The 23187-nt window shown below is 38.5% G+C and overlaps 1 protein-coding gene across 13 annotated transcripts in view; it reads right to left on the bottom strand.

Annotated features, from left to right (window-relative positions):
• Positions 1-23187, bottom strand: part of FAT3 (FAT atypical cadherin 3) — a 394190-nt gene that overhangs the window by 89057 nt on the left and 281946 nt on the right. For 11 of the 13 annotated variants that reach the window (XR_012055102.1, XM_072927060.1, XM_072927018.1 and 8 more), the window contains 4 exons: positions 19407-19721; positions 17281-17491; positions 16756-16824; positions 7933-8072 (listed from right to left, as the gene is read on the bottom strand). Coding sequence is in view for 12 of the 13 variants with exons in the window: in XM_072927060.1 (XP_072783161.1) it covers positions 7933-8072; positions 16756-16824; positions 17281-17491; positions 19407-19721 (735 nt within the window). In the remaining variant the exon portion in view is untranslated. The remainder of the gene's footprint in view (positions 1-7932; positions 8073-16755; positions 16825-17280; positions 17492-19406; positions 19722-23187) is intronic. The other 2 variants (XM_072927048.1, XM_072927064.1) reach the window with 1 other exon arrangement.

The raw sequence follows: 23187 nt of genomic DNA, 5'->3' as shown, positions 1-23187 counted from the left end.
CAGATGTTGGCCTCAGAGAGAAATGAAACTTTAGATTTCCATGATCTGTGGGAGGGTTTGCAGAATACATTACCAGAAGGAACATGAGCAGTTGTAAGAAGCAGTTGTAATGAACTAGCCTGGGAACTGTTCAAAAGACAGCTGAAATAAAATGTTCTGTAAGTTAAATGGCATAAGACTTGCATTCCATACAATTTCATTTTCACCAGATTATGGCACGCCAGAGTGAAGCAGGGTGAAGCCTATATTAAGTTATGCTTCAGTCTTGGACAGATAGCAATAAAACTGGGGGAAAATACACACTGCTAGGCCTATAATAATGATGAAGAGTTACTTAGCTTTTTATACTTTTATTGTTGCTGTAATGTATCAAACGTGTTTCTGATCTGAGGAAAAAAAACCACCCAAATCTGTGTCTTAAAAATATGTGAAGAAATTAGTTGTAACATATGCAATAAAGCCTAAGGAGAAGATTTAAGTCTTGAACTCTAATCTAAAGGGACACAGAGCCAGTGGTGAACCACTTTTTAGTGTAAGGAATAGACAGAGAAGCAATAGGAGTTGGGGATAATCGGTATTTGATACTTATAGAAATTTTCTTGAGCAGCTTTAATACTCTCAATTTTTGACAGGTACCACTATAACATGACTGATAATTAACACAGATAATTTATTTTGCTTTTCATTCATGACCAAAATCTTTGTCATTAATCATTTTAGACAGTCCAACAGAGAAGTAAAAACTTTTCAAATGGATTGAAAACACCAAGAGTGCTTGACTCTGCTGACAGTAGCACAGCTCAGACTAACTTGAACAAATAACAACACAGGCTTGTATCTGTGAATTTATTTTTAAAATTGGTGTGTGCAAGCTGAAGCTGCTCTTGAAGGTAAAAAAAAAATATAGAGAAACACATCAATGTGTCCTTAAAGTACTGCTACAGAAGTGACATGCTATTTTGTTTGCATGGTATATAAACCACCCCAGAGCGGTGATTCACTTCCTATAGTATCTAATGCATTTTAGGATCACCGGCAAACTAAGAAAGCAAAAGAGGGCATAAAAGTTTATCCATCCCAAGGCTTCCACTATGACTGTCCAAGACACAGCTCCAAGATTTTTGCCTTTACTAGACCGCACAAACTGAACAGGGAGAGACTGGATCAGCATCAGAGACCAATAGTAATCCACGCGACTGTGGAAATTAGAGCATGGATTCACAGAGCAGCATTTCTTCCCACTGAAAAAGGTGTAAGTTATTGCCCTGACACACATGCATACATGATCATGCTTGGGGAGTGCAAGGCATGGAGGGGGAAAAGATAAAAAAATTGAGGCCTTCATTCACTGTGATCATCAAACTTACAGGGAGCTATGCAGTTAAAATTACTTTGATCATTGCCAAAACCCCTTTATTTTTCATTCTTTTTCTTTTCTTTCACTTCAAATCTACTGATCAAGTGCCTGTTAAAGTGGCAGGCATCTTCCTCCCTAGAGATGCCAGTATTTTAATGATTTGTCAAGTGATTCACATTGAAATACACATTATTTATTACATACTTTGCACTTCAACAGCCACTTCCATCTGGAGATGGAAGGAGATGGGTTAGAGATGCTAATGAATAACAAAGTCATTATTGATTCACAATTTCTTCTATTTAAGCAGTGAGGAGTATTTCTAATTTTTGTCAGCTGTCCCTCAAAATCCCTGAGAGTCAAATGTAATTTTAACATTTCTCTCCTTTGATAGAGGGGGGTGTATTTTCCTTGCAACAAAAGAAAGTAAAGTTATATATGGGAATAGTGATTATACAGAGCTCTGTTAAACCTATAAATGGAACTCTTTAATGCTCTTAAAAATTGAGCTATCTTGGGAGTTACTTTAAACAAACAGGTAAAAGAAAATAGAGTTTTCTTCCCATTTAGAAGAGATATTAGTCCCTTAGTTCTTACAACATTTCTGAGGTGCAAGTGACTATCATCCCCATATTTTGCCAGGAAAAAAAATGCCTTGCAACAAGGTTACCAAAATCCCAGGTGAAGTGCAGTGGCAAAGCTGAGGAAGGTGTCTTAAGTTTATTTTTGAGCCACACCCCTTTTATTAGGTCACCTTAAAATGCCATTCTTCCGATGCAGATTTGCTGCTCAGCAGGATAACTTCTAGTAAGATGTTACTTAAAAAGAAAGGAAGAAAAATGTGACACTGACATGAACACCAGGCTCACAGAAAACTGGATCCTACAAACATACATGAAGCTGAGTAAACTGAGTGCCACCAGATTGTTAATATGAGAAAAGTTTCTCAATTTCATTTCATGGCTGCCAACTTCAGGCATAAAATCTTTGTACTATTGGCAAATTTCCCACTGACTTCAAAAGGGTCAGCAAAAGGGTCCTTGAAGTCTTATGCTTTAGCCAGCTGGTTAAAAAAATTTTTTTAAAACATCTTTCACCTCAAATCAAGTGTTACATTACTATAGTGACTCAAAGACTCCCAATGTCTGTGTAATTTAATACTTTCTACATATTTATTCCCAATTGGAAGATATGGCAAGAATGAGCTGTGTGGCGTAAATATCCTTTACTACTGCATAGGTGCCCAGGGTGTTAAGCTGTGACAATACCCATTGCGTAGAATCAAAGCCAGGCTTTAAAAGTTTCCCAAGACATCTCCAAAAGGTGACGAATGGAAATGTTTACTATTTCTTGGCTGCTAAGTAGGGATTCCTCTTTGCTGATGACTGTTCAAGATTACTGACTGAACTACTTCTCATTGACAAACATTAGCTGCAAGTCTTTTTTTCCATGCTCATAAAGCCAACATACAGCAAACCAGTCTCTGCCTGGTTCTTCTTGAAAGCCCATATCTTTTCCAGTGCATTGTGGGCTTCAGAAAGGCAGGCTTGCCTCCTTCTGTGTCCATTGTCTGGAGCCTAATTTACAGTCTGAACAAGCTCTTCACTATAAAAGATTTGCTTCTCCCTGCTCACTTCCTATTTCCCACAGTTAAAGCAAGTTTCAGATAAAGGAAACGGCCCTCCAAGATTACAAATTAGGCAAAGTAACACTCAGAGCATTAGCAAAGACTTTGTACTCAAAGTGGTAAGTGAAAGGCCTAGAGAAATACAATCAAATCAAAGCAGGACAAAACCTAATGCAGGAAGTCTATCCAAAGCTGTTTTTAATGTTGCCCATAACAAATACCTTTGGTTTAGGCACAGACATATCTGAGTGAAAAGTGGGAAAATGCCAGCAGCTGCTTTAAAGACATTTGAAGCTGGAAGAATCTGCTTGGCTAATTGCTTGGTCTGGGCACCATGTTGTAGTACAACCTATTAAGTGCCTGAATTATTTAAACTCAGGTTACACTTCTGCACAGATTTTGAAACCTACTTTAATTTAATACTGCTTTCAATAGTGATACCACATGGCTTTATTTTTTACTTCCTGACAAGTTTTTCTTTCCTCCAAACCCTAACTTTAACATGAAAATTCATTTTCCCTAACAAGCTCAGTGGCTAGTTATTTATACTTTACTGTGTTCTTTGTGTTATGTTAAAATTGAAAGAAAAATCTTTGCTTCATAGGCAAGGCAGTGCTGAGATTACTGGGTGTGAAAGAAAAAAAAAAATCGAGGAGTGGATTGATTAGAGTTGTGAGGAAATGTTCAACAGAGCAAAAGTGAAAAATTGAACTGAATCCCCATGTCTCTTTTTCTGCCCTAGAAGAATCCACAGCCCAGAAATGCTTCTGGCAGGCTCTAATATCTTATCTGCATTTTGGCCGTGGTCCTCTAAGAAGAGCTTTTCACCATTCATTTAAGAGAATCACCCTCCCTCAGGGCGACTGATCAGCTCCTCTAAAGAAAATGTTGTAAAGAAAAGGTGATCTCTGAAAGGTGAGACAGAAACTCAGAGTTAAAAGTCAATCCTCAGCACAAGCAAAAACTCAATTCCAAAACCTTCTGCAAGGAGAGACAGAAAGGGGCAATGAGAAGTATGCTTTGTCTGCTCTTCCAGTCTGGTTGGCTCCAGCAGAAGGTATTGCAAGTGAACATCTATGGATCTGCAAAACCTTTTCAGAGAGAATTGCACATTATCCTCTGAGTGCCCACTCTACTGGGAAATAGTCAGGTGGTTTTGCAGTAAGTGAAACTGAGGTGCCTTTTGCCTTCTAGCTTGGAAGCGACAGCCTTCACGCTCTAACATGTCTTTTCTACAGCAGTTACAATGAGGAGAAAGAAGAAGAAGGTAGGAAAATAAGGAGTAAAATCATCTTTTTCACATAGTAACATCACCCCAGAGGCTGTTCTTGGAAAAATATAATTATCTGCTAGGACAACATTCTCAATAAAAGTGAAAAATTATAATAACTTAAATGATAATTCAGTGATTCCCCCCTGTACTCTGCTTCTGTGAGTATTTTAGCAAAGCCTAAGAGTATGCACTCCAAGTGAGTAAATAAATGCTATTCTATTCTTCTGTTGCATGTGTATGTAAAATATCTCAGTTGTTCAGTAAAAATCAGGGTTTTGGATAAACCTGACTCATGAGCAGGAGAATTTCTTATGTTTCAGAGTCAAAATTGTGGCAGGAATAGGCATTTAGATGCCATTAAAATGATTCCTTGTGGGGAGAGACCCCTCTCGCTCAAGCAAGGGCACCAGACCCTTTTGCAGGGTGATGGCTGTGGCTGGGAGCAGAGTCACTCCACAGAGCCACTGTCCCAGCTCTCTCCAGCACATGATATACAGAAGCCCCAACCCCTCTGCAAGGCCAACAGTTCGCCTGGCAGCTGCAGGAGTTGTGTTTCGTGGGAATTTAGAGAAAACGTATGCCTTCAGCCTTTAATAAATCACAGCATGGCCTCAAGCAATGATGGATAAAAGAAAGGGAAAAAGCAAAAGCTCTCCCTGGCTAAGTCAGGAGACTTAGCCATTCTAGAAGTTAATCACCATGACTGAAGTTTTATACCCACACTTCAAATATATAAATCAAACAAGTCAAAATTTCTTCGTATTTTTTCTTCTCCATCCCTTCCCATCTGAACTGCTGGATGGTTCAGGCTTCGATGGATGGGCAGCATCATGAGTAGCAGTGGCTCAACAAGTCCTGGCACTTTGATTCTCACTTTGAAGATTGTATTTATTTTGGAGATCTTGATCATGCCCAAAACAAGTAGGCTTTTGGTTACACAGAAAGTTTGTAACTTTTTTTTTATTAGTACGCCTTATGTTCTTTTTGCCTCTTTTTGCAACAGTGGATCGTTATTACAACAGATGTAACTTTTAAATCAAAATTATTTTCTTCCTCTCATGGTATAGTAATGAACTGTGTGCACAGTAAGGCATGAAGGAAGTGAACAGTTCATTGGAGTTTAAGGCATGCAGGAATATTGCTGAAGAAACTTCACCAAGTCCATGCCAGGGATCACGTTACCCAAACAAAAATCTTCGGCATTTTTATGCTGCATTTTACCACCTCCAACTGTATCACAGACAAAAGGCCAAGCAGAGATAAAGGAAAACAGCTGGGGTGGAATAAAAAGCAAGAGTGTTCCATGGCACGTGGTGATCATCAGCTGTTTCATAATAAACCATCATACTTTGAGGGGGCCTTTAAATTATTTTATTGTTATTCAAAAATGCTTTCTACCTGCTTCGTCTTCTACCATAACTTCCTGCAGCTACAGTTAAAAATGCAGGTGGTACTGTGTACATAGAACAAAATACTTAAAATATTGTTTTGTGAAAACTCAGAATAAGGCCACTGAGAGCTATCAGTAAATGAACTATTCTATGACATTCTTAAAAGAAACTAATCAGTTTAATATTTTGTTGCTATTTTTCCAAAAGAAAATTAAGACGAGGAAGGTAACCAAAGGCTCTAAAGTACAGCCAAAAATAAAGAAGGAAAGTTTTGCAAAATGGAGCGATAAATATGAAGGCCATAATTTCCGACAGTTTTCAGATAACAATCACTTTTGAAATCGCTCTTGTGAAGACCAAAGACCATTTTGCTTGGATGCCCAGGCCACAATTAAATAATTAAACAGTATCCACACAGAGAGAAGATGGGGGAGGGAAGGGTCTGTACACACCAGTTATTAATGTTATACACTTGCAATTTGAAACTATCTTGCACTCCCAAATGAATCACATCACTGTTAAAAAGAATGCTCAGGCTTCTTTTAGAATGCAACAGCTTTACTGAAATATGTTTTTACCATATGTTTTAATTAAAAATGTAGGGGTTTCATCCAACTAGGTTTTGAGGAATGTTATATAGGTCAATTTATTAAATCAAAAGCAGCAGAAACAATAAACACAATATCCATGAAAAGAGAAATTACTTTAATCCAGCATGTTTGAAATTCCCTAAGCCATTTAATATTTTTTGGCTGAAATGTTTGCAAGAAAGAAAAAAGGTCACATTAGGCATTCAACACCATCTAAAATGTGGACTAAGAGTGTAGCCAAGATTAAAAAACAGCATAACAAAAAAAAACTACTCAAGAGTTGAAGAAAATGCCTTATGGAAAGAAACATAAAGAGGTCAGTCATTCTCCTTTGCTTGTCTACCGGTAGACTGGGCTGTGATTTGAGTATTTTAAGTGCCTTCCTGGGGAGAAAATAGTGGTTTTTAAAGAATTCCTTAATTGAGCAGAGAAAGACATAACGGGGAACATTGGCCAGATATAATCAAGCTTAAAGTAAGAGATCTTTTTAGCAGAGATGCAATTAATTCTGAAACTAACAGGGAAAACAGTGGATTTCCTACCACTTAACTATCAACTGATGTTTTCTTACCAGCAGTGGATTATTAGGAGAAAACATCAGACATTTTAGAGCTGGGTTATAAACAGGATATATAAACATGAATTCAGATTGAGAAAGCACTAAATGATTTAACAATTTCTTAGGAAAGTTGGTGTTGTGACTCATTGAATACAGATTTACAACCAAAGCATTTGAACAAAAAGGCAAGGTACAAAAGAAGTATCTGCATGTGCATGCATACATGTAAACATAAAAAATATTCAGGCTTTCTTTCTGAATTATAAAGAAGGAAATAACATCACAAACCTAATTTTTTTTTCATTTACACTGGGGGAATAACTCAGATGTAGAATTTCAGGCCCTAAGGAATCCAAAGCCCGTAACTCTACCTCATATCAAAGGATTTTGCTGTTTGAAGTCTTCCTGGTGCCCCACAGACCTCAGAGTCCCTTTCCTTGTGCCATGACCCAATTCCAGATTGCTTCCCACTGAAAAGATACCTAGGCTCTGTGTCAAGGCATCTCCTACTAAGATGTGTCAGAGCCAGAGTTGCCCCAGCCCATCACATTTATCTGACCCAACTTTTAAGGCAATGAGCCTGATAAGGAAGCCCGGTTTTAAAAGGTTCAGCGGGGCTGCTTTGCAGAAGACAGTGTAATCACAGGCAGTGACACTAAAGGAGGGATTCTTTGAATTTTAAGTTTTGCCTCTGAACAATTTATTTTCCGAACAATTGATCTTGTGTCCCACATTTGAGTCTTTGGAGGATGAGAGGTATAAACTCCATTTAACAGAATCAATAGCAATATTCCCCGACACCATGGAAGCACTATTGTATTTTGGACCATTATAGGAAGACACAATTGTCAAAATCTAGACTTTGCTGCCTGTGATAGGGACTCCCTCAGCTGGAGGCAGGCAAATTACTTTCATGTGAGCAGGAAGAGAACAAAAGGAGAAATAATACTTTGAAACATTCAACAGCCGATCCTTCACAGCGAGATGGAAGGGCTCTGAAAAATAGCCCCTCCATTAGTTATTGGTGGTCTCAAAGGATGAGGTTTCACTTGAATGGAAAAATTAATAACTTTTGTAACATATATATTTCAGCAACAAATGAATAACTTGCCAAGAAAGGAATGTGATATTGTACCTGAGCTGTGGCAATGTTTGTTCCATCGGTGACCTCCACAGTCATATTATACATGGACCTCTGCTCTGCATCCAAAGGCTTTGCAATGACAATCGTGCCCACTCCCTTATACACGTCGAAAGAACTATCGTAATTCCCTCCTAATTGTTGCACAAAAACACAATCAAATTAGCCATTTCTTGAACACTTCCATTCCTAAAGTATTCCTAAAAGTGGGCATTTCTGTTTAGTGCCATCCATCTTGATGGCCTCTCTTAGCATACACAGTACATCTAGTGATACTTCTTTGTCCATAAGTCATTTATATTTCAAAGCACAATTTGTATATTGAAGAACAGATATCATTAAAATGCATTGCCAAAAAGAAAGAATAAAAATCTAGCAGTACATTTAAGTAAACTACAGCTGAATCTATATAAATCATCAAATGGCTATAAGCCTCTAAGATGTGTGCCCTTGTGGTCTGAATAATGAACAAGAATAATTATCATTTTGTATAAAAGTCATTTCAAGAGGGTTTTATTCTACAAATTTTGTTTTCAGGAAATTCTCACTGATACTTCTGGGTGCAAATACCATAATCTGAGTTTTTAAAAATTACAATTATAATAAATTTTAAAAATTCAAATAGATATTTGTTATATTAATACCAAGGACAAGAATAATTACTGGCAGCAAAGGTCAAATCCTGCCAGTGTTTTAAGAATTATTCAAATAGATGTGACAGGATACACAAGCTAAATTCTTTTCAGTACAAAAAAACCTCTCACAAAGCACTGTTCTAATACTAACATCCCCTTTTCCTGTCACACACTGACTGCTGCAGCACTGGGAAAACTCTCCTGAGTACCAAGTGAAAGAAAAGAAAAAAAAAATCTATTAACAAGTAAAATAAGGCTATAAATAACATAATCTCAAATATAATTTCAGATTAAAGGGTTACAAGATTTGTCAGCCACAGCTACAGTTTATAAATTTGAACCAGTCTTATTTTCAAAAGCAAAGCATGCACTCCCTGCTGATAAGCTGTTTTCTTACTTATCTATAAAGTGTAATTTAGTATTAGTTGAGTCTGAAATTTTTGGAGGCTAGGGAAAGGGAGAGGTGGGACACAACACTGCTGACAGACAAACTCTTAAGGTATATTCACAACACAGCAATTGAATGGCAATCCAGTTCTACAGAGACTGAAAGCCTTTCAAACCCCACTGGTTATGAGACTTGTGTAACAGCTGCTGAAATCTCTTGAGATGAGCTCCACAGATAGAAAAATATCCATCTTATTGACTTAGCTCCGGTGAAATACATATAAAGAGAGATGTATGTGAATAGCTGGTAGTGTCACAAAATGGCTGTCTAAATTTTAGGGCTGGGGACTGAGTAGAGAAGAGGAGAGTCTTCCATGCCCTCCCATCTGCGTGGTTTGCTGAACAGGAACTGGCATTATTATCAGAAGCAGTCATGCATTTAGTTAGAGAAGAATGTTTTGGCATTTGAAGAAGCTGAAGATTAGGAGGTAACAGAGCAGAATCACAGGCCCTGAATTCCTTAAGGTGAAGGAACCTTCAGTTCTACCTCTTGCACAGGCTATTGCAAACAAAGGGCAAAGCAGAAGAAGCACTGCTCTGTCCATTTTTGCCTTGAAAGACATTCAGGGATGGGTAGAAGAAAATGCAAGGAAAAATAATAATGCAGGCGACTGCTGCAGAGGAAAGGCAGTATTGGTGAACTTCTGGCCACTGAAATGATCCAAATGTAGTAATTTCAGATGTGCCATCAGATTTACACATGTTGAATAGAGGTATGTACATATATACAGGTCTAATAGATGAAGTTGTGGTTCTCCAGGAAAACATTTCCACTGGATGTGTTGTCATTTCTGGCAGATAGAAACATTGCTTATTCCTTACCCTCATTCTGCAAGCTGTCCTTGATATTTAAGCAATAGCAAGGTATTTGGACATTGATGATATCTTCAGTGCTCTCTTTCCTTTTTTTTTTTTTAAAGCTAGAAAAAAAACTTTCTCTCTCCCAATTAATGTTTTAAATTGATTTACTTGAGAAAAATTGCACCATGAAAACCTCCTTTGAAGAAAAGAGCTCAAGATTCATGCAAGGAAATCTCAGCTGAAATGAAACTAGCCTTGGGACAGTAGGCACTTCACAAAGAGAATGTTTCATACTGATAACCATGAAAACAAAGTGCAAGTCTATACTTTGAGATGCTTAATAACCATCTTAATGAGCAATCAAAAATTGTAAGCTATCGACTGGCACACACTTCCAAAAAAACCTGCCTTTAAAAACTTCCAAGAAGCAACATGGAAGGATTGGCAATAAATGTTTTAAATGACCTTCTGCTGGCTCAGAGCTGGGTTTTCAGGGCACCACATAGTCTATTGCAAATAGACCAAGTTCTTCAAGCCATTTCCATTAAGTGAAGTACACGCGTCCCCTAAAAGAAGAACTGAATCCATCATGTGAATTTTTTATACATTATTCACATCTTCCAAAATGGCCTAGTGACAAACAAATTAATCTTGGTTGCCAGACACCCCAGCCTGTAACTAACCAGCCAATGCAGTTCATTTTACATTGAATTGTTTTCTATTAAACAAGGCAGAAATTGCATCAAACACTGAGGCAGAGATGGATCAGAGAACATCCTGCTGTGAGATTTGTGATTATAATCTATTTTACAGTGAAACCCTGAATTATTCATGATTCAGTCTTCCACATTTTAACAGACCATGGTGGGATGAAAAACCAGATGGATGAACGCCTGGAAATACTGCCTGAGATACTGGGTCTTGCCTCTCATTTGCAGCACTAGAGGCAGTCTGCAAATGGTTGGTGCTGCTCCTCGGCCTCCATATACACTGAAAACAGGCCATCATATGATAGATGCTTCTGAAGCTGCACTAAACACTGAAGAATTAATGAATTACATAAAAATGCTATAAAAGTGAAACATTAAGAGACTTACAGATGTGTTAACTCTATGCAAGGCCCACTATGAAGTTAAGTCTATGCAAGATCTACTAGAAGCATTCACCACAATCATCTTTGAAAGATGTGTGTGGGTCGCACAAATAGAGAAGTATCATTCTTGTGGTTTTACAAGAATGTAAAATGTAAAATGTCCATCTGCAAAAACAGGAGTCTTCTCTTTAAAACTTCCATCCGAAGGTGCCCATGTAGACGCTGGAGGGCTGAGGCCCTAGGAGGTGACAGCTGAGACGGTGCTGTCCTCTGGGGTGCTGGAGGCTGTTTTCAAAAGACTGATGCCTTGTCTGTACCAACCTTTTGGAAGTGAGCTCATCTGCAGTGCCATAAGCTCCCATAGTATCAGTTTTAACAATTTTGCTATTGTCCATTTAATAGTTTCTTTGATCACAATCTTCAGATGAAAGAGGGCTAAGGATGATGGCATTTTGTTCAGATGCTCAGTTTCATTAATGTGAATTTTCATTATTTATTCCACTTTTCAGCATTTGGCACATGCTTTTCTTTTTACTGTCTACTAAGCCCTGCTTTCAGATACAAGATACGTAGAAGCTGTCTTTGCTAATGTGCTTGCAATTGCATTAGGAATGAAATATTTCAAATTAAGATAATACATTGTGAGTTCTTCAGACACTTTGGGAAAATCAGTGACAAAGAAAGCAAGATGATTGCACTGACAATTTGGCTAGACAGGTTGTCCTGAGAAAGCATTTTAATACTGAATAACCCCAGAGAGATGTGGATTAGCTGTTGTCTACAGGATCATTTCAGACTAAAATGTAATGCTGCTACATCTTCAATACAGTTAAAGACTTCCTTTAAAATAATCTGATTACACTGAAGCACTTTGCATATGATTTATGAAAAGTCCACATATACTTTAAATGCTGTCTTTGGATGAGAAGACTTATGTTGTAGTGATAAAAATTCATCCCGAAAGTACTTTTTTTTTCTCTGATTGATGGTTAAGATTCCCAAAGTCACCTAGCAGATAGTGTCTACACTTTGGACACCTAAAGTTAAGTGAGATGATTTCCACCCTTACTTTTCTGAGGCTGACCTTAATGCTTTTGCCTAAGTTCTGGAAGCATTAGATTTTTAGAACTACAAATTTTTTATGTAATCCAAAAGCATGTTATAGTTTATATATGATTTTCCAATTCCAGCTGCTTTCCATACAGCTGTAGAAAGAGCCCCTGGTACAAAAGATCTTATTAGCTGGGCCTCACTACAATGCTCTAGAACAGTCTTTATTTTCAGTTTAACAGATGGTAAAGTACAGTTAAGAAAGAGATCTCAGGAAATTGAACTGAGACACCTCTGAGCCAACAGACTCTAAGTTGTGTACTTGGTATAGTGTTTGTTACATTTTCTGTCTGAATCTGGAACTTCCACCTTTGTTCTTAGCTTATTTTTTGGCTTCATAGTCACTATGAACAAGTTTTCTTCTGACAAAAGTCCTGCATACTTTGGAAAGAATTGATTTTCCTTCTTCTAGATACCTAAAAACCCCGAACCACTGAACCTCGCAAGGCTAACAAGAGAGGTGCAATGGAAAGGCCAAGGAAAACCTGAACTATCAAAAGGGATTTCTGGGTGTTGGCTGAAGAATTCGCCTAAGGCAACACACAACCCAGATCTTGCATTCCCACAGGATGTGGGCTCTGCATCTCTGTCCCTTTCTAATTTCAGTGTTGGGATTTCTAATTTTCAAGCATATTCTTCTTACATTGCATTTTGCTGCAAACAGCTTATTTTTTTGGTACGGCTTTTGCTAGATGTGGTTCCTTTTTGGTACGATGTAGAGTCCCCCCCCTCCCCCCACCGTGTTCCTATTAGTTGCTGATACACATTTTAGGATGGATCATGCTGCTGGGAAAAATAATTTTCTCCTCTGCGAAGAAAACATGTCAGCAAATCTGGAGGATTTGCAGGCAAACAAGTGCTATATGAGGATCTTTTCCCATATTTTCCAGTGGGACGATCAAAAAGGCTGGGATTGAATACCACCTCAGAAATATCTGAAGACTGCAGAGAATCAGACTTGTTCAGTCTTAGATGCAAAGATGGATCACACTGAGCTCAGAAGGACATCCTCAATTCAAACACTGCTAAAACCTGGCAGGAGTCTTCCTTTACTGGCAGGTAGCAAACAGCACACAATGGTCTATGTTCAAATTTAATACAGCCAGGATATATGGATTTCCTCACACAAGTCTCATTTGGCCCACCATGCCATGATGGACAAATGGAGAAGAGAAATACAGGAAATTATCTGATTTAGAGAACAGTTATCTAAACCACATTTTCTCAGTGCCGAGAAGATTCTTACTTGTCTGTCCCAAAAAAGGCTGACAGCAGGGAACAGTGATCATAAACTAAGCCAATTGCTACAATTGTCACACTGCTCAGGGAACAGAATCAGAGCAAAATGCAGGAAACTAATTCACTCTGAAACTCAGAGGTGAGGCTAAAGTATCTAGAATTTTCAGAAAAAGATGCAAAGACAAAATTTTCATTTCTTTTGTTTTCAAAGAAGATGAAATAAACTTACTATCTCAAAAACCAAAAATTCAACTACACATTTTATTAATCATAACATAAAAAATTTTAGTAAAATGACAGGCAAATATTTATTCTTTTATGTACTATATCATGCTAAGGAGAAAGTAACGCAGACACTGAATTTTAGATAAAACTACTGTAAAGAGACTCAAAGCCTTGAGTTTGCTGCTAAGAAGCTGAAAGCAAGGGCATAAAAAGCAAGAAAGAAATCAGAAAGGTATTTTAGATAGTTCTTGGAGAAGTTTATTCAAAGAAGGCTAGGGAGCTACATATTTTTGACTTTAATGAAAAATTGCAGCACTATGAATTAAATGGATGATTATCTAAAATTAATAGTTTTTAAATTATTGGCATTTAAGCACGCTTGGTAAAAAGTGCTGATGTGGTTTCAAAGCTTGGCTGCTGTTATAAAGGCACAGGCTGGGTGAGGAAGCAAAGATAGAGGGAGGACTGTCTGGGAAACCAGAGAGATGTTGTGCAACATGCCACTTAAGCAAAAACTAGCACCATGCAGCTTAGCTCCAGTGTTAAAGTAGTCATCCCACCATTCCCATCAGTAACAAAGGAAAAAACAGAAAGGGCTCAATCTACTTGGTACAAATAAAGGTCTCTAACTTATCTGGGAGTTCCCATTGAAAATTTGTTTCTTATTAATGATTAAATAATTGTAAACTGATACAATTTATGTCTTTCACACTGTGGGATGTGCATGAATTGAGAATGATATTGAATGCAGTCTGAAAACAGAAACCAGGTATGACATCTCAACTATTCCAAATTAAAGAAACAAACAATCATCCAAGTATCCTGTTCCTCTCTAGTCCATCAGCGGAAGATGACCTTCCTGCCTCTGCAGCATCTTCCTCTCTTGGAGCTGATTAACTCAAGAACTTAAACAGCTACCTAAAGTATATATAATTAAGGTGCAAAGTTAGGCACACACTTTTATAGCCAAACTTTATCTGCTCTCCCTCTCTTTTTTTTTTTGCCTGGGAGAGAGTGGATGTTATGCATTAGAAAAGAGATTGTCTTAAATTCCAATGCCCATTTAGTTTGAAAAGGTCATAAAGATAAAGGTCAAGCTGCAAACTCTATATTAAACCATGTCTCTACATAAGCCTTTGGGGGTTTTGTTGACATTACCGTGAACTATGCACAAAGGTACAGAATCACGAAATACCAGATGGAGAAGGATCAGGTCTGGTTTTACAGCAGCACAGAAACCACCTCTTGCATCAGCAGTCACATACAGCTTTCTATATATGACAATTAACTTCTACAAATACCCCATGTCGTTCATTGGGCTTCTCAGCACTAGACCTCAATGGTGATGATACAAAGGAACAATGAAAGAAAGTGTCTTTTGACACTGGCTAAAAGCAGAAATGGTTATCAAAATACACAGTGTTCTGTCTGTAAAACTCTCAGGAGGGGTTTTGTCTTTACTTCTTGCATGCTGAGTGTCTGGAACAAGGTCTTCTGCATGCCCAGGATTGCTGGCTATTCCTGTTGCAGAAATTGGTGCTGTTGGGAGTGCTATTATTTGTAACAGCAGCAATATTTAATGAAAACATTCATACGGTAAGAGAGCCAAACTGGAAGGTCAGGGTCACCAATTTCTCATTAAATCTGGGAAACCTCTGTCTCAGTGACCTCTGCAGTGATGCAGCATCTTGCAACTTCAGAAGCTACAGCCTGTAGGGAAACCATTAGAATTGTTTAAATAGGGAAACTCTTCTAAACCATTTGAACTAGTTTAGGCATAAAGGCCACATTAAATGACAGGCTAAAATTCCCTGATGTTCTCCCTATCATCTCTGGTAGGGAAAAAAAAATTCAAATATTATTACAAGGTGTTGCTTGATTGAAAGTGACTCTAATAATGAAAAAGAACGTAGCAGAAGAGCAGGGGGTTTCCCTAAGGGCAGCATTTTAATGAGAGTTGGTCAAGCTACCATGGAAAGGACCAAAGGAAGCCCAGCAAAAGGTTCAAATAGGACAAAAACTGTCAATAACATCAAAAAAGATGGATTTGTCCTGGAAGGAACGGTCAGTGAGGAAGGGACTGGAAGTGTAAACATTAGCTAATAAACTGCATGTAGCATACCGAAGAATCTAAGGAAATGGCAGGAAAACTGTGGGAAACATATGCTGTCCTCCCCCAGGAACTAGCAGGAACCCCAAAACATGGCAGTAGCTTTGGGTTTCATTTTAATATGATTGGCACATCAGAAACCGTGCTACAAATTCAGAGAGGAAATGGCGCTGCTTCTGTCTTTCATCTGCACAAATTGGCAATAAAAGGTGGATGAAAACGACTCTGACAGACCCTTTCTCCTGTGGTCCCTGTCATTCCTGTTGGCTAAACTCATCTGCTAATAACTATGTTGAAATGGGAGCCAGGCTCAATCCCTGTAAATAAAGACTGCTGATGCACACTTTCTGCTAAGTCCATGGCAAAGGCTTTTTGTTTCTCTAATCTTTCATATAGCATTTGCTTTATAACCCTTCATTGAAATAACTACACTTTGTGCTGATGAACTGTTTTACATCCAAAGGTATGCAAACACTACATACAAGCATCTAGAAATATTAAGAAGCACAATAATTTTCCAGGGGAAATTCTCACTTTTGAGATGTTAAATGAGTTATTTTAAAGGACATTAACTGAATCAGCAGCAGAAGTGGGAAAGAAATGCTTAGGAACATTGACTCCCATTTCTCTACTTCAACCACGTGAGACCCTTTGCTCCCTGTAATTTTGGCAGCTAATGGAATTTCTCTGCAATTTTAAGACTTCTCTGGCTTCTCCTTTTTACTAAGGATGCTTCTCCCTCCCTATTTTTATAAGCAATTTTATGTAAGGCAATTTTGTGGTTGAAATCTCACATCAAAACACATTTCTCGGTTTCAGCTTGCATTCAAGACAAACTTTTGGTGTCTCCATTTGTAACCCATATGTTGAGGCATCCCATTCTGTTTCACAGTTAAATGGATGGCACTGGACTGTGAAAAGTTTGAATTAATTATTTGTGATAAACTGTGGAAAATCCGTGAATAAAATGATAATAATTGGACACAAATACGGTAAAAGCTGTCATAGGAAGAAATGCAGCACATCCATGTGTCGCATCGCATCCTGTCACAGGCACTTATGAAAGATGTAATATAAATTGTCTCAAAAAAACTTGCAAAAAATAAAAGGCAGCCTGGATAGTTGTATTTTAGCAAATGTGTTTGCACTAAGGGTACCTTCTGTTGAACAGTTCTGCCCACAAGCTGTCTGTAGAATATAGAACATCTCTCGAGCATGCTTGCCACCTTGAAGCAGGGCAGTCGGAAGCAGAAAAAAAAGAACAGAATGCAGAAAAAAAGGTGAAGAAAGAGGGAAATGAGGGACAGCAAGTCTAAGTACCATAAATACATTTAGAAATGAGATTAGCAAAGTATGACAATAGAATTTAAATGACAGACAACATTAAGATTGCAGTAAATAACATAGTACGAAAAAAAACCAATTCAGCCATACAGCGCTTTTTTTAAGCTTAGCTAAGGAGTCATAACAAAAGCAGGAATATTATTACTACTATCACTACTATTACTATTATCGCTATATTAAAATAGCATTTTCATTTCATCATTAGGAAAATGGATTTAACTGGGACAGGGGAGGGAGGTGGGGAGACAGTTCACGGTTAGTTTTCTTGCTCTCAAATCCACACAGCCGTATGCTTTGCTTCTGGGGCGTCCTCCTGGCACCACTGGCTCCCAACTTACCGACGATATCGAACCAGAGGGGGATGTTAGAGGGCTGCACAGAGACCACCCCAACAATCTCGGTCACTTTATCGCTCTCCATGATGGTGAAGTTGTAAAAGGGTTCGTCGAAAGTCAGGGGCACGGGCGAGGGCACAGGCTTTTTTATCCACTCAATATGGAGACGTGCAGTGGAAGATTTTTGGGGCCGGCCATTGTCCACTGCTTTTATCTGAGAGGCACAAAGAAAAGAGGGCTCAGGCTGAGCATCCCAGCTTGGCAGTTCAGACCTAATTCTATTGCAGTGCGATGACTGCTTGAAGAATGGCCTTTGTAATCTTATACGTAAAATCCCACAGAAAAAAAAAAAAAAGGAAGACAAACATTTATTTCTCAGTTGTCACTGTTCTTTTTTTTTTCCTAATGCTTTGACTTTTCACTGAAAAAGGCAATTTTAAACTGAAATGTTTTGTTTAAGAAATGCTGGTGTGAGACTTTCTGCAGGCGCAATTCAAACACTCCTCACATAGATCCTCCTCTCTAGAACCAGCTTCCCTCTCTGACTTCATCTTGCACCCAGCTCCCTCTTGCAGCAAAGCTGGAAGCTTTGCAATGACCCCGTGTAAGACCATGCATTTGCAAAACATGCTCACCCAGAGCATGTTTGACTCTTTCAAGTGGCATCTGTGTTGCAGGTAAGTATTCCTTATATTGCCTTCCTCAGGATCTTTAATTGAATTAAATAAGTTTCAGGTAATTTCCCTCATTCTCCATTAAAAAAAAGGTCAAGATTTTGTCATATTTTCTTTTCTTTCTCCTCTCTGTCAAGTTCATTAAGAATTGCTTTGCTTGGTGCTATTTATTTTTTATTATAAAGTCTTCTAGAAAGATGGATAGGCTTGATCTTTGTGTGACATAGTTTATGGATTTAGCATAGCAAAGACAAGATGAGCAACAACAAAGACTGGGCTTATGAAAATGCTGAATGCAGGTTACAAAATGGGTGCTTTGGTGGAAAACATCAATGTTGACAAAATGTTAACCTTTTTTTAAAAAAATGTGATATTTCTGGCTATACAGGTCCACTGGTATAAATATGCCATTAGAATACCTTTTAAAAATGGGAAATACTTTTTTTTTCTGAGATATCATGCCCTACTTCTTCCTCTGGAAATGTGTTAAGTGCGTTTGATACTAACACTCATCACTCTGCTCCACTGCAGGCAGGCAGGCCCTTTGTGAAAAGATACTGAGGGTGTGACGAGCAGTTTCTAGCTAGAAAATCTTCAGTTGTTGAATTATAAGAAGGCTCAGATCTCAGACATGACTTTGAGGTTTCCAGAGGGAAAAGCACTCACTCAGTTGAAGGCTCCTCTACTCTGATTCCTAGGTGTTTCTCAACATTTTGCTATTTATTCATTTTCCGACATTATGAAGGCAACCCACTTCTGTAAGATACATCACTTCCAGATGTCAGACCACGGACCTCTGACACTTTCATTTCAGCTCCTTAACTACAACTTGTTGGCTTATTCCTGCACATGAAGACTGCACATTTCAGTCTTGTATGGCTTTATATCAACTCAACCATATTTTATTTCCCCTTTCTTTCACTTCCACTGTATGGTTAGAGCTGTGAAAGAAGAATTTTGACTGAGCTTTCTTGTAACTGAAACTGCTTCCACAACACAGAGTACACAGTACTCCTCTTCTCTTAGATGCAGGCACCTAACTGGGACAGTAGGTGCACTCTGTAAGGGCAAACAATTGTGTCCACACCAAAACTAAGTACCCATTTGTAGCTGTATCTGCCCAGGCCAACATGATACAACTTTGGGAGCAGACAAGTGCTTGGTCTTCATTTCTGCATATTCAAGGGAACAGCTTATGCTAACAATTTGCAGGCTGACTTAACACTCCAAAAATACTTCATGACCTGCAGCAGCATGAATGGTCTCCCACACTCAATTTTTTGGCAGTAGTTGTATATGAATACTAAATTTCTTAATTTAGGTCTTATATTCAGGGCATAAACACAGTTATATATTCCTCTTTATAAAGGAGGGCCTATTTCTTAAAAAAAAAAGAAAAAATAAGTAAATCAAACAATCAAATAATGGTTTATATGTCAATGAAAGAGTGCTTACCGTTAAGATGTCGTAACTCCCCGCTGTGAACTGCTTTCTGGAAGAAACCATCCCTGTTTTGGGATCAATGAAAAACTTCCCATCATCGTTCCCATCCACAATGCTGTACGAGATTTCTGCATTAGGGCCTTCGTCTTTATCAAAAGCAAAAGCTCTGTAGATTGGCTCCCCTCTTTTCTTACGGTCCCTCTCGGGCAGCTTGATCTGATAGACTTTCTCTGGAAACTGCGGTTTGTTGTCATTCTCATCCAGAACCTGCACCACCACCCAAACGGAGGATTGCTTGGGAGATGCGCCCCCATCTGAGACAGTCACCTGAAAAACAGCAGTAAAAGTTATTCCCAACAGCTACAGCAAGACTTCAGAAACTGGAGAAAAACATAAAACATGAAACGCCTTGCTTTCACCAAAGCTTACCTACAGTTTACAACATCTTCTGTGCACACAATACATAATTACTATCAAAATGCTTAGTGCTTAACCCAATTTGTCCACAATGGCAAATCCAGGAATCTAGAAGATTTTTTATTTTTGAGATGAATGTGGAATAAAGAACCTGCAGACTAGGAAGCTATTTCTCAAAACATAAAATCCTTTTATCTCAAATTCTGCAAGTTTACCTAAGAAGAGAGAACTGGAATTAACCCATTAATCAGGTATCCCTGCATTTTTTGCATACATATTTTAAAGTTTCTTCTGTCATGGAAAGAACTTGAAAGATGTATTTCTTCTTAAACCCTAAAAAAACCTCTGTCATTTTTACCCCATTAATTATTTGGAAATTCTTAAACAACAAAAGGATTTCTGTCAGCTCTTTTCATTCATTACTCAAGATGTGACAGCTCATTAATTCCAAACTTGCTTTATAAGATTATAAGGAGCACAGAGAGGCAGGTAACAAAAAATTTCTGGTGCATTGTGTAGAGAGTGCACTGTGCTGCCAGAAACATGTAAGAAATAAAATCTTTGAGATGAAAGTTAATTAGTAATTTTGCTGCAACTTAAACAGAATTACTAATAATTTTCAATCCGAAACACTATGAAAATGAAATGATTCAAGATCAACAAGCCCTCTAGAGATTTAATAATATGCCTTCAAAATGAAATCAATATGTTTCAAACTTCTCCCTCAATATTTCGATTGCATTTTTAATGAGAAAGAAATAAGGCAGAAAGTTATTTTTGTTTGCATGAAAGAAGTTCAAATTTCATTTTCAGCTACATATGGTAACACGCCAAATCCCACAGTAGCAATTTCTGATGATAGTGAGCCAAGATATTGCATACCCTTCCCTGCTCATACTGATCACTACACATTGATTGATTTGTGGGTAACTTCTTGATATTTTATTTTTCCTTACAAGTTTTTGTGTTCCCTTGCAAATCCTATAGTCCTGATGTCCAGTTGTTAGGCAAAGCAAAATTTTCTGGAATAATACCCCTTGGCATTTTCCCACCCTTGTGTAAAGTCTAAACTTAGGGTAACCCCAGTTTAACATTGAGGTCAGCAGAAAAATTGTGTTTTCTATGAGGAAGGTAAACGACATGATCCCTTTCCTGTACTTAACTATGTGTTTAAAAACTGATGCAGTGAAAGGGACCAGACTGACAGCCTCGGGGACTGAAACAGCTCATTTATAGAAAAGCGTGGATCATGGCAACATACAGTGGCAATGTAAATTCCCCACAACAGAACCCACTTGGAGAGCGGAACCCATCCTCCCAACAACACATACCAGTCTCAGGCCCCTTTCTCCCAGAACTGGAGTAGAGTTTCCTACGTGCTGAGCAGTTTGGCAATTAGCAGTTGTTGAGATCACCACTCCTGTGATGGGGACAGCTGCCTGCAGAGTGCTGGATGGGGATCAGACCCATCCTGCAAATCCACCAATGTGACATCTGCCGGTCACCAGCACAGGAGTGCGGGAAGAAGACCCACATCATTGTCAGTGTGCTGAGCCATCCAGTTCCCACTGCCAGCACTTTCTGAAACAGCATTTTTAGGTCTGAAAGGCTGTACATACAGCTGTGAATCTGCCTTTCCACACTGTGAGAGCCATGCCACCAGGTACCTCAGCCTCTCCACTTCACTGATGATCCCCTCTGTTTCTGTTCTACTCCACTGCAACTGGCCAAGTTCTAGGTCAGACCACAAGTTTATAAAGGAAAACCTGCTTTTGGATTTCTCCACAGATAAAGTAACTACTGATGATGAACAGTACAGGCTGTATTGCATAGAAATGATCAGAGACACACTGATCCAAACTCCAAAAAAATCAACAAAATGCTTGTTTAGGGAGTAATGCTCTTGCATTAAAAAATACTAGCGAGATTCTGGAAACTTTTGTTCTTTGAACAAATACAACTTTTTTTTTTCTTTTAAAGACATTTTCTTCAATCTGCTAGCAGTAATCAAAAAAGATGTGTGAGTGATATAAAGGGTTTACAAGCAACTATGACAATAAAATCTGTGAAAAGCACAGTGGTATAAACAATCAAATAACTATGAAGAAAAAACCCTACCTAAGTAAAAAAAAATGGTCAAGAAGCGAAGCATCCTTCTGTCTTACTAGTATATTCTCACAGTTTGTCAGGTTTATGCAGAAATCCTGACTAGCATGGTGTTCTGGCATCAAATATTTGCATGCATTTGTTTTGTAAGCTCAAACTTGGGGGGATCTATTCGATTACAGAAATGTTGCACTGAAAATATTTGCTGACAGCTAACAGGAATGAGTAATGGCAATAACACAAAATGACAGCTAATTAATAAAAATTAACAAAGAATGCCTGAAGTTAGTAAATTCTACTTGGGCAAAACTTTATTTGCCTGGAGAGGAAAATGTTAGGTAGAAGCTAAGCCTTTTTGTCTGGGTGACACTCAAAACTTTTCAAAATTACAGGATGCAGCTCCACTCAAGAAGCTCTGAGTGCCAGACACAGGAGCTGAAGTTCTCTCTTTGTAGGCACGTAAATTAATTAAGCCTCCTTCACACTAGTGATGTGATTATTTCCTCAGCTGTAAATCTGCACCCTGGCTGATCCCTTTTTTGTGTTCCATCATCCTGACCCCAGCCTGGCTATTCAGGTTCCAGTCATAAACCAGGTAAAAGAGCTGCAAAAAATTCCTCTGCCCCTACAGAAAAACCCCACCATGACAACACATTATAACAAACCAAGAAATTGCTGCCAGTTCAGAATTGTTGCCAGACAAAAGCAGGGAGAAGCAGAGAAGTAATTCAGCACATCGCTCTGAAAATACCATGTCCATCAGGACACAGTATCACACCAGCACTTAGGGGCCCCTCTAACCAAGTCAATTTCAATTCAAACATTACCACAGTTCTTAGCTCAACCCTTGAACAGCTGGAAATTACAGTACAAAAAGTAACCAGGGAGAGGAGGGAGGTTAGGATGTTCATAGGACAAAGCTAATTCACAGCTGGTGTCTCTGGAAATGCAAAAGACAGACGTGCAAGGCACAGGAGAGCTTGCAGGAGAGAAGCTGTAATTTAGGATCAGTGAGGTTCTTTCGTTTAGAAACTTGCAGGTAGCATGGTAGGAAAAAGAACAGAGAGAAGAAAGGTAATGCAGGTGAATGACATGTGAATGACATCTGTCATTCATCTGTCAGTCTGAGACCGTCTCAATACATGCCTGTTAAAATTTGCCATTGAAAACCCAACAAGAGATGACTTTCACAGTAATCAGTATGGGAAAAGGGTAAGGACAAAATCACTGTTTTCCCAGCGGAGATGAGGAACGGCTGCTTGGTCAGCAT

The sequence above is a fragment of the Taeniopygia guttata genome, chromosome 1 (genome assembly GCF_048771995.1).
Source record: "Taeniopygia guttata chromosome 1, bTaeGut7.mat, whole genome shotgun sequence".
NCBI classification, from domain to species: domain Eukaryota; kingdom Metazoa; phylum Chordata; class Aves; order Passeriformes; family Estrildidae; genus Taeniopygia; species Taeniopygia guttata.
This window is presented reverse-complemented; position numbering and strand designations above follow the sequence as displayed.